Source organism: Brachyistius frenatus, unplaced genomic scaffold (genome assembly GCF_029030835.1).
Source record: "Brachyistius frenatus isolate BFR_SWC_R1_liver_20210118 unplaced genomic scaffold, ASM2903083v1 Contig_508, whole genome shotgun sequence".
NCBI lineage: Eukaryota > Metazoa > Chordata > Actinopteri > Embiotocidae > Brachyistius > Brachyistius frenatus.
Window position 1 is genome coordinate 51,495 of NW_027211107.1, and position 12,873 is coordinate 64,367.

Here is a 12,873-nt window from a genome sequence, read left to right on the forward strand (position 1 = left end):
CACCGTTCATCAGCAAGCGCACGCGCACTGATACACACACGCGCACGCGCGGAGAGTTCGGCGCGGGCTCGTTTTCACGCATAGAGCGCGCTTCCGGTGTTGTTTTGGTAGTTTGTTTAGAGGGGTGTGTGTTAGCCGGATGGGGCTAGCTGCAGGAGCTAACTGTTTACCTCAGTGGAGAGTTTGAATTATTCATGACGGCGTTCCGTGATTGGTGGAGTGAGCGGAGAGGGCGGGGCTAAACCAAGGTGGGGGGGGGGTAGTAAACCAAGACACACACACACACACAGGGAGGCGTGAGGACGTCAGGTGACTCTGGGACGGTGAGTGATCGATCTCTGATTGATTATTGATTATCAGCTGTTGATCTGCAGTCCTCTGATTCCTGTTCAAAGTTCCAGACACCTTTCTCTTTACAAACAGGAAGTTATGTTTCAGCGTGATTTTCAAAGTAAGACCTTGACTTTCACATCTTCACTAACTCTCTCTTCTGTGACATGTCGGCTCAATGAGTCCTTTCACAATAAAACTAAGGAACTGGGCTGAACACTCAATATGTAACGATAAAAGAAATGTTGAGCAAAGTAAGAGGAAATATTTAATAAAGTAAGAGGAAATATTTTCCAGTTAATATTTGTGTATTGGTGTGGTGTTTCCTGTTAGTATTTGTAATCAACCACCAGGTTGGTGCAGGGACAGGTTGGGACGGAGGGACGGTGCAGGACGGAGGGACGCTGCAGGACAGAAAGTCAGCGCACCACAGTGATGATGTCATTGGTCAGCATCACACTGACCCCTCCCCTCTCCCCCTGCAGGTTGCTGTGATTGGCTGGAAGATGATCAGGACGTCGTTGGACAAGGACACCGTCCTCACTCACGAGGCGCCCATCAAAGTTGGCCCCGCCTTCCCCGCTGCTGTCAGCCTATCGGAGCAGCCGGAGCTAGCTAAGACCCGCCTCCTCATCAGTCATAAAAACGGCCTCCAGCCGCCCGCCGGCAGCCAGCCCCCCCTCTCTGCCCCCCCGCCCCCATCGGCTCAGCGAATAGGGAAGAGGCGTTACTCCATGGGCGTCGGCTTCAAGGGGCTGGCTAAGCGCCGTCGTCGAGCCAACAGCGACAGCCAATCAGAGCCTGTGCTGCCAAGTCATTTCCTTTTGGGCGGGAACATTTTCGACCCGCTGAACCTCAACTCGCTGTTGGACGAAGAAACAAACAGGTGAGACACGTTTTCAGACACAAAAACTCAGGTTGAAAGCAGAAATACTTTAATCTCTATGCCCCTCCCCTTTCCTCCACAGAGCCACCAATCAGGAGACACCAAAATGTTCACCCCTGCCATTGCGGGGGGAAGACCCCGTAGAGATCCTGGTTCCCCGTGACATCACCGACCCCCTGAACCTGAAGGGAGGGAGGGGGGATGGGGAGGGGGGGGCGGGGTCTTGTTGTCCCCCCTGAAGACCAGGAAGAGACACAGAAACAGACACCATGGAGGGGGAGGAGGGGAGGGGGGGATACCAGCTCGACTGTTTCCCCCCACAACTGGAGTGACAGGTGAGACACCTGCTCTTTACTGACACCTGGTGGACACAGCAGCAAACTGCAGCCGCTGAGTCATTGAAAAACTGCAGAAATATAGCTGTTAATTACATGCTAATTACCTGTTAATTACATGTTAATTACATGTTAATTACCTGTTAATTACCTGTTAATCTGTTAATTACATGTTAATTCTCTGTCAATTGTCTGTTAATTACATGTTAATTATATGTTAATGACAGTTATTGGGATCACTGCAGTACCATTGAACACCAGAGGGGGCAGTGTTCCTGTATCTCCTCTCCCCTGTGAACTCAATACGGCCATCACCTGTCGAGATGATGTGGCTCCACCCCCTATCCTCCCCAGAAGGCACACCCACCCACCACCAGGCTCCACCCACAAGCCCGCTACTCAGGGCGACGGTCGTCATCGTAGACGTCGACGCACCACCTCGACCAGGTCGACAGAGGGCACCACATACACCGTCACCAAGGCAACCACAGCTCAGCCAACTAAATTTCAGACGCCGCTCGTGGGAGGGGCTAAAGCCGGCAGGTAAGCGTTACACCTGAAGTGAGTAAAACAGGTTAATCTGATTGGGCGGCCTGGTCACATGAGGTGTGTACTGCCCCCTGCAGGTGTGGAGGACCTCAGACTGGCTCCGCTCGGCCACCACAGAAGGACAAACACCGCTACCAGTATGGCAACCACAGTCGTTACTATGGCTACCACGGTTTCTACGGCAACAGATGGGAGGGGCAAGTCGGGGCAGAGGAGGACCCACGGCTCTGCCTCCTGGAAGCCGATTGGTTTAGAGACAAGACTGTGCTGGATGTGGGCTGCGGAGCAGGTCACATGACACTGACTGTGGCCCGCAGGTTTAACCCCGCCCACATCCTGGGGGTGGAGCTAGACGAGCGACTGGTCCACGCTGCCAAGCAGAACATTAGGCATTTCCTGTCACATGACCTGGTGGTGGAGGACAGGGGGAGGAGGGGGAGGGGAGGATCAACAGCACCTCCTCATCTCCTACAGGAGCAAAGAGAGGAGGGAGGAGGGAGGGAGGAGGAGGAGCAGGTGAAGAAGGTGAAGAGGGAGGAGGAGGAGGTGATGCAGGAGTTCCAGCAGGCTCTCTCCCTCCTCTCCTTCCCCGTGTCCTTCAGGGTGAGTCGGGGTCCCCTCTCTGCTCCTGGTCTCCTCCCTCCCTTCTCCTCCTCCTCTTCCTCCTCCAGGTTCCCCAACAACGTCACCTTCATCCAGGTGAGTCAAACTTCTCCACATGACCTCCATTTAGTGGCTCTCAGCCTGTCATTACATCACAGCTGTGACTCCTCCCACAGGGCAACTACATGTCACATCAGGAGGTGTGGCCAGGACATGGTCAGTATGATGTCATCATGTGTCTGGGCGTGACCAAGTGGGTGCAGCTGCAGTCAGGTGACGGGGGCGTGGTCAGACTGTTCAGACGGGCCTATCAGAGCTTGTCGCCGGGAGGATTGTTCATCCTGGAACCTCAGCCGTGGAGCCGCTACAGCCGCAGCAAGAGGGCCTCGGTAAGAAATATACATATATATACATATATAAATATATATAAATACACAGCAAGAGGGCCTCGGTAAGAAATATACATATATATACATATATAAATATATATAAATACACAGCAAGAGGGCCTCCGTAAGAAATATACATATATATACATATATAAATATGTATAAATACACAGCAAGAGGACCTCTGTAAGAAATATATATATATATAAATACACAGCAAGAGGGCCTCGGTAAGAAATATACATATATATACATATATAAATATATATAAATACACAGCAAGAGGGCCTCGGTAAGAAATATACATATATATATACATATATAAATACACAGCAAGAGGGCCTCGGTAAGAAATATACATATATATACATATATATATATATATATACATATATATACATATATATATACATATATAAATACACAGCAAGAGGGCACATATATATATATATATATATATATATATATATATATACATATATAAATAATAAAGCAAGATGGCGCAGTGCTAGTGGCAGCCTGTTGCAGCAGCTCCCGTGTGCGTTTTAGTTTTAAGAGATTTCACTTTTTCTCTCTTCTGAGTTGTTTTTGTTTTCTTAACGTTTTGTTTAAGTGACGGTCAGACGATGGACTGTAACTTTTTTCCTCTTTGTAACGGAGAGCTACGCACAGTGGACTGCTGCCTTTGTTTACTCTCGTGATCAGCTCGTGTAGCGCCCTACTACTGTCCGGAGCGAGGCCTGAAATCCCGGACGAACTTCGGAGAAGACGTCGGGGTCGCAGAGCTGGAGCTCAACTGAAGGCGAAGAGGAGGAGATATAAACCAGCGGTACCGGCGATCTTAATGGGGAACGTGAGGTCGTTGGACAATAAGACGGACGAGCTCGGCACGCTGGTAAAGACCCAGAGAGAGTACCGGGAGTGCAGCATCATGTGTTTCACCGAGACATGGCTGCACTCACATCTCCCGGACCACAGTGTGGCTGTTCCCTGGCTTCAGGACCGTTCCCTGCTTCAGGACCGTTCCCTGCTTCAGGACCGTTCCCTGTTTCAGGACCGTTCCCTGCTTCAGGACCGTTCCCTGTTTCAGGACCGTTCCCTGCTTCAGGACCGTTCCCGGCTTCAGGACCGTTCCCGGCTTCAGGACCGTTCCCGGCTTCAGGACCGTTCCCGGCTTCAGGACCGTTCCCGGCTTCAGGACCGTTCCCTGCTTCAGGACCGTTCCCTGCTTCAGGACCGTTCCCTGTTTCAGGACCGTTCCCTGCTTCAGGACCGTTCCCTGTTTCAGGACCGTTCCCTGCTTCAGGACCGTTCCCTGCTTCAGGACCGTTCCCTGCTTCAGGACCGTTCCCTGTTTCAGGACCGTTCCCGGCTTCAGGACCGTTGCCTGTTTCAGGACCGTTCCCTGTTTCAGGACCGTTCCCGGCTTCAGGACCGTTCCCGGCTTCAGGACTGTTCGGGTGGATGGAGACCTTGTACAGAGCGGTAAGAAGAAGGTGGAGGGATTGCAGTCTATGTGAACGAGAGGTGGTGTAATCCCGACCACGTGTGTGTGAAGGAACGTTTCTGTAGCCCGGACATTGAACTTCTAGCCGTGGGGATGCGCCCTTATTATTTAGCGAGGGAGTTCACGTCCGCCATTGTTATCGTTGTTTACATTCCTCCATCAGCTGACGTAGAGGCAGCAGTGGACACCATCCACTCCACTGTAGCTAAACTGCAGACTCAGCATCCCGGTGCATTTTTGTTAGTTACTGGAGACTTTAACCAGTCTGGATAAAGTACTGCCAACTGTTCACCAGTATGTGAACTGCCCCACAAGGAACAATAAAACTCTGGACCTACTGTATGCTAATGTCATGGATGCATACAGTACTACTGGTGCAGAGGCAGCCTGTGACCACCAGGACTGTGAGGAGGTGGACACAGGAGGCTAAAGACGCCCTGCAGGACTGCTTTGGGTCCACGGACTGGAATGTGCTGTTTGGACCACATGGGGAGGACATCAACAGCAGGACGGACTGTATCACAGAATACATTAAATTCTGTGAACACTTCACCGTACCATCCTGGACTGGACACTGCTTCCCCAACAACAAGCCGTGGATCACCAGTGACCTGAAAGTTCTTCTTAATCAGAAGAAAGCCGCCTTCAGATCTGGGGACAGGGAGGAGCTCAGGAGAGTGCAGCGCCACCTGAAGGAGAAGATGAGGGAGTGCAAGGACTCCTACAGGAGGAAGCTGGAGGCCAAACTCCAGCAGAACAACATGAGGGAGGTGTGGACCGGTATGAAGGAGATTACTGGGTTCAAGGGGAGAGAGAGACAATCAGGGGGAACCTGGAGAGGAACAACCAGGGGGAACCTGGAGAGGAACAACCAGGGGGAACCTGGAGAGGAACAACCAGGGGGAACCTGGAGAGGAACAACCAGGGGGAACCTGGAGAGGAACAACCAGGGGGAACCTGGAGAGGAACAACTAGGGGGAACCTGGAGAGGAACAACTAGGGGGAACCTGAAGAGGAACAACCAGGGGGAACCTGAAGAGGTCCAATGAACTAAACTGTTTCTTCAACAGGTTTAGTTCACCGCCCTCATCTGTCTCCTCCACACCTTACACCTCCCAAACACCTCTGCTGCCTCCCCCTTTTATCCCCCCTGGTGAGCTGCATGGACACAGAGCCCTCAACTTCAAAGGGCTCTTCCTCCATGGACGCCATGACCCCCCCCCCGTCCCCCCTCCTTATGACAACAGACTGAACTGGAAGACCAACATCAACGCTGTCTACAAGCAAGATGTTGGAGATGTTCTACCATCTGTTGTGGCCAGTGAACTGCACTTCTAGTAGTCTGCTGGGGGAGAGAGTTAGGGGGGGGGAAGTAGAGGGGGGAGGAGTGGCATTGGACGCTGAGGAAACTATTATCCATATTGGATAATCCTGACCACCGTCTTCACCACCTGCTGCAGGGACAGAGGAGGACGTTCTCCAAAAGACTCCTCCAGCTCTGCTGTCACAAGGACAGATACAGGAGATCATTCCTGATACAGGAGATCATTCCTGATACAGGAGATCATTCCTGATACAGGAGATCATTCCTGATACAGGAGATCATTCCAGATACAGGAGATTATTCCAGATCCAGGAGATCATTCCTGATACAGGAGATCATTCCAGATACAGGAGATCATTCCAGTTACAGGAGATCATTCCTGATACAGGAGATCATTCCTGATACAGGAGATCATAAGTTTTTCCTCTGAGGGATTAATAAAGTATCTATCTATCTATCTATCTATCTATCTATCTATCTATCTATCTATCTATCTATCTATCTATCTATCTATCTATCTATCTATCTATCTATCTATCTATTATATATCTAGCTATCTATATATAAATACACAGCAAGAGGGCCTCAGTAAGACCCCAAATATATACATATATATGTATAAATATATATATATATATGATTTAAAGGCTCATTAATGTGAATGTTGTTCTGCAGGAGACAACATATCGACACTATAGGCATGTGAGACTCCGACCTGAACAGTTCACCTCCTACCTGACGGACAGCGTTGGATTCAAGTCCTACAGACTCGTCAAACACACAGGTATGAACACACAGGTATGAACACACAGGTATGAACACACAGGTATGAACACACAGGTATGAACACACAGGTATGAACACACAGGTATGAGAACACAGGTATGACCAGCTCTGATGTGTTGATTGTGTGTCTCAGTCACTGTTGAACACTGGAGGCTTCAGTAATCTGTATAAACCAGCAGGTGTCATTGTTCTCTGTTATCTGCTTTGTACCTTTATCACACACACATTGAATATAAAACTATGTAAAACACATTGAATATAAAACTATGTAAAACACATTGAATATAAAACTATGTAAAACACATTGAATATAAAACTATATAAAACACATTGAATATAAAACTATGTAAAACACACTGAATATAAAACACTGATTATAAAACTATATAAAATACACTGAATATAAAACTATATAAAACACTGAATATAAATATATATAAAACACACTGACTATAAAACACTGATTATAAAACTATATAAAACTATATAAAACATACTGATTATAAAACTATATAAAACACAGACTGTTTATAAAAGTGTTTGTAGCTTCAGGTCTGTAAAATGATTCCGATGTAGAAGTGTGTTAAGCTGCAAACCAACGATGACCTCATTGATGGTTGATGACCTCACTGATGGTTGACGACATCACTGATGGTTCTGATTGGTCAGGACTCAGTATTCAGCTCTGAATGAAACTTTATTTACACTTCAGTCATTACTTCTGCAGCTGTTGTCTAGGAGACGAGCAGCGAATCACACGGACCTGTCTGAACTTCAGACACACTTGGACTCTCGTTTCCGTGACGACCTGTTTACCCACGAAGAAGAGCGCTGGTCCAGGTGTGACGCGGTGAAAGCTCGCCTCTTGTTTGTTTACCTCAGCTGTGTTCTCGTTTCCAGGTAACCAGCGGCCGATCTACCTGTTCCATAAAGGCCCCGCCCACCGGAAGTAAGGTCACCAGGACACCAACCTGTCGTCTTCTTGTTTCCATGGAAATGGACTCAAACTGAGAGCAAGGAGCTGATTGGTGGGGACACGTTTTTGACGACATCACAGAGGAGAGGAGCTGAATCTGATTGGACAGCAGGCCTCCTCCTGTGGATGTGACTGGCCAGCTGAACGCCAGCGCAAAGGATTGTGGGTGCTTGTGCTGACCTTGAAGATGCGGTCACGTGACATTTCCGGCAAATTAAATTTCCCCGAACTGCGCACCGAAACAGGAAGTGATGTCACATTTCTGACACGAGGATAAATACATATTGATGAAATCAATCACTGACAGTTAAACTTAAAGAAATATTGACGCATTTCTGTCAATCTCATCCAACCGACCGATCACATCCAACCGATCGATCTCATCCAACCGATCAATCTCATCCAACCGACCGATCACATCCAACCGATCGATCACATCCAACCGATCGATCACATCCAACCGACCGATCACATCCAACCGATCGATCACATCCAACCGACCGATCACATCCAACCGACCGGTGGATCGGTGGATCGGCGCTGACCTGGAGGAACAACTAGTTGATATGTTTGAATCTGTTCAGGCTGCAGGAAGCAGAGACATCATGTGACCGCCCGCTGACTGAACTCTGCCCCTATTGGACTGCTGACAGGAAGTGACGCAGCTTTTCAAAATATAATTTCATTCTTTTTTCATTTTGAATGTGGTTTGTTCTCCAGAACTGGTCTGCAGGGTTCCAGTGAGAACGAGTGTTCAGAACCGTCAGAGGTTCTTTCACCTCCAGGATTAACAACAGAAGCAGCTGCTGCACCACAGAAGAAGAAGAGTCGATCAATAGAAACTAGTGAAGTTGATGGATCTTCATCACAATGAGTCCTCAACCAGGAAGTTCACAGAAAGACAACAAACTGCTCCAAATACCTTTATTCACAAACGTTACGTGAACAAACACGTTAAATATTTCACATCTTTTCTTTAAACATGTTTATTTTCAACCAGCTGATCAATCGATATTTACTTTGATTAAAACAGGTCGCGGCCTGTTGCAGTACATCCACCGGGAGGCGCCGTTTCTACGAAGTGGTTCAGACCTAACGTCACTCCGAATTACAGAAGGAAGGGTTTTAGTTTTAGTGAATTAGTCTGACGTTTCTTTCTGTTGATGTTCACCCTGTGGTTGCAGTTTATGAGTAGGCCACGCCCCCAGGACTGAATTAACCAACCACAGGAAAGCAGCAGGTTTTTCAGTATGTGACAAGTTTGGAGAAGTTTGAATGAAAGTGATGAACATTTTTATTCAAAATTGCGTACATTTTCCCACTGGGTGGGCGTGGCTAAACTCCTCCAGGGACCGGGGGCGTGGCTAGTACACACTTCATGTTTTAGTTTTAGAAAAGTAAACGGACAAATGGACTGAGTGTAAACAGTTAAAGTAGAAGCTGTAATATCTTTAACATCAGTTCATCTTTCAGGAAATAAATGCTGTTTGTTTCACGTTTTGTGCATAAACTCAGTAAAATGTTACAAACACAATAACAAGATTCACTCAGTTACATAAACTACGTGTTTTATATCATGAAATCAAAGGTCAGTCGTTATAAATCACATCATTGACTGATATTGATAGGTATATCAATAGTAGAGGGGGTGTGGCTTACAGACCCAGCTCTAGCCCCGCCTCATCTCTATTGTAACCATGGTGACAGTCATTGCCAGGTAGGTCAAAGGTCAGCTTGTCTGCTTCCTCCGTGCTGTTGTCCAACAGTTGTGGAAAGTCGGCATCGAACTTTTCTTCTCTGACGCTGCCTTCTTCACCTGCTGCCACTCCCACTTCCCACTTGGCCCCACCTCTTTCTGAGATAGCCCCTCCCACTTCAGCGGGCAGACCGGCCTCTCTGTGTTGAGGTCGACTCAGGAGGTGGTGAAAGTTGAAGAACATAGCCTGGGGAGGGGGCGGGGTCAGATGAGAGGGGGAGGAGTCAACTAAGTGGGCGGGGTTACATACACAGGTTGAAGGTCTGGGTCCCCTGAAGGTCTGGTTCCCCTGAAGGTCTGGGTCCCCTGAGGGTCTGGTTCCTCTGAAGGTCTGGGTCCCCTGAGGGTCTGGTTCCCCTGAAGGTCTGGGGCCCCTGAGGGTCTGGGTCCCCTGAGGGTCTGGTTCCCCTGAAGATCTGGGTCCCCTGAAGGTCTGGTTCCCCTGAAGGTCTGAGTCCCCTGAGGGTCTGGGTCCCCTGAAGGTCTGGGTCCCTTGAGGGTCTGGGTCCCCTGGGGGTCTGGGTTCCCTGAGGGTCTGGTTCCCCTGAAGGTCTGGGTCCCTTGAAGGTCTGGGTCCCCTGAGGGTCTGGGTCCCTTGAGGGTCTGGGTCCCCTGGGGGTCTGGGTTCCCTGAGGGTCTGGTTCCCCTGAAGGTCTGGGTCCCTTGAAGGTCTGGGTCCCCTGAGGGTCTGGGTCCCTTGAGGGTCTGGGTCCCCTGGGGGTCTGGGTTCCCTGAGGGTCTGGTTCCCCTGAAGGTCTGGGTCCCCTGAGGGTCTGGGTTCCCTGAGGGTCTGGTTCTAGTCTTTACTGTGTTGACTCATGTGACTTGATGATTGTTTGAAATGATTTGTTGTGATGTCATGATGTCATGTGTCATGATGATGTTGTGTGATGTCATGATGATGTTGTGTGATATGATGATGTCGTGTGATGTCATGATGATGTCACCCTGTGTCCGTCCTCCACGCTGTCGTCCCTGGTGTCTCTCTCTCCGTCTCGCTCGCCCGCTCTCTGTCCCAGTAGAACCAGTTCATGGAGCCACAGACTACTGGTGCTACTGGGAAAGGGGCGGAGCTCCAAGCTCTGACACACACACAGTTACCTGTGACCTTTAACCCGGTTATGATAAACGTTGCTGAGATTAAAGTGTCTCACCTCCTGAGACAGTCCACCTGCTCCACAGCCTGCAGGATGTGACATCATACATACGTTATGACATCATACATCACATGTAATGTCCCAACTGTCTGCTCTGTGAGGACTCACTAACAGAAAGACAAGTATGTGTCTCTGTGTTAGTGTGTGTGTGTGTGTGTGTGTGTGTGTGTGTGTTTATGTGTGTGTGTGTGTGTGTGTGTGTGTGTGTCTCTGTGTTAGTGTGTGTGTGTGTGTGTGTCTCTGTGTGTTTATGTGTTGTGTGTGTGTGTGTGTGTGTGTGTGTGTGTTTATGTGTGTGTGTGTGTGTGTGTGTGTGTGTGTGTGTGTGTGTGTGTGTGTGTGTGTGTGTGTGTGTGTGTGTGTGTGTGTGTGTGTGTGTGTGTGTGTCTGTGTGTTTATGTGTTTATGTGTGTGTGTGTGTGTGTGTGTCTGTGTTCTCCAAGAACCTGGAGAACACAGACACACACACACACACACACACATAAACACACACTAACACAGAGACACATACTTGTCTTTCTGCTAGTGAGTCCTCACAGAGCAGACAGTTGGGACATTACATGTGATGTATGATGTCATAACGTATGTATGATGTCACGTCCTGCAGGCTGTGGAGCAGGTGGACTGTCTCAGGAGGTGAGACACTTTAATCTCAGCAATGTTTATCATAACCGGGTTAAAGGTCACAGGTAACTGTGTGTGTGTCAGAGCTTGGAGCTCCGCCCCTTTCCCAGTAGCACCAGTAGTCTGTGGCTCCATGAACTGGTTCTACTGGGACAGAGAGCGGGCGAGCGAGACGGAGAGAGAGATGTAAATGACAACAAACAACACATGTAAACAACACAGATGTAAACAACAAACAACACAGACGTTTACTTTGACTACATGTTAACTGATGGACTCACTGTTGTTTGGTCCATATGATCCTGGAGGAGCAGCTGAAGGCCGCCACGTTGCCCTGGTAACTGTACACACGCACACACCTCACTGATCAGTCACATGTCTGACTGATAAACTGATCAGCTGATCAATGTTGTCCTCTCTTACAGGAACTGCCTGGTTGTGATCCAGCAGACTGACGATCATCAAGAGAGTCCACATCCTGGATGACATCACTGATCTGGTCCAAACTGGGAGCAGCAGGTGGGTTCTGACGGTCCTGAAGGTCCTGGAAGTCCTGAAGGTCCTGAAGGTCTTGGAAGTCCTGAAGGTTTTGGAAGTCCAGGTCAGTCAGAGTTCTGGGTTCCTGCAGGTTCTGATTGGGTCTCGCTCTGTTTTGTCTCTTTTATCGTGTGTTTGACAGGAAGTGATTGTCGTCATGTCACCCTCTGTCCCCGCCCCCCTCCTACTGACGGCCCGCCCATCGACACAAACAACAACAGACTGATTAATGTGTGTGTGTGTGTGTGTGTGTGTGTGTGTGTGTGTGTGTGTGTGTGTGTGTGTGTGTGTGTGTGTGTGTGTGTGTGTGTGCGCAGCATCACAACAACACACCCATCTAACAGTAAACACATTTCACAACCTGAAGGATTTACTGCCACTCAACCCACACACAGAAGTCCATATGAAAAACCTGCGTTTTAACACAACATCAGCTGGATGGTTTCTAACGAATGTCTTGATGAACACATGTTTAGATCCATCTCCAGGCCTGAATTACATGTATGACACATGTTGACATGAACGAACACAGAACAAGTGAAACATTAATTTAAACCTGTTCATATTGTTCGCTGCACGATGACGATAAACTGATCAGTAACATTATTTAAAATATTCTATCATTTAGAAATGTTTCGTACTACATGACAGCCGTCACCATCTTGTTTTCTTGGAGCCAGAAATGACCATATTTGGACGAGCTGGGGAGGAGTGAGGAGAAAACTATGCCCCGCCCCCAAACATATGATGTCCTAATATGTATTGAATGATGAATTATTTCCAGAAGGAAACACTGATCAGAAGTTTATCTAACGACACAGAGACAGCCCCTAGTGGTCCTCAGTGGTACTACAGATGGAGTCTATGGAGACAGCCCCTAGTGGTCCTCAGAGGTACTACAGATGGAGTCTATGGAGACGGCCCCTAGTGGTCCTCAGTGGTACTACAGGTGGAGTCTATGGAGACGGCCCCTAGTGGTCCTCAGTGGTACTACAGATGGAGTCTATGGAGACAGCCCCTAGTGGTCCTCAGGGGTACTACAGATGGAGTCTATGGAGACAGCCCCTAGTGGTCCTCAGTGGTACTACAGATGGAGTCTATGGAGACAGCCCTA

At 48.6% G+C, this 12,873-nt stretch overlaps 1 protein-coding gene across 1 annotated transcript; it reads left to right on the plus strand.

Annotated features, from left to right (window-relative positions):
- Window positions 1–253: 253 nt before the first annotated feature.
- LOC138614459 (7SK snRNA methylphosphate capping enzyme-like) lies at window positions 254–9,180 on the plus strand. The gene is given in 9 exon segments (XM_069687936.1): window positions 254–323; window positions 816–1,216; window positions 1,299–1,408; window positions 1,411–1,551; window positions 1,797–2,094; window positions 2,178–2,799; window positions 2,880–3,092; window positions 6,599–6,707; window positions 7,610–9,180. Coding segments are annotated over 8 exon segments (1,926 nt in total). The 5' UTR covers window positions 254–323; window positions 816–836; the 3' UTR covers window positions 7,663–9,180.
- Window positions 9,181–12,873: the final 3,693 nt, after the last annotated feature.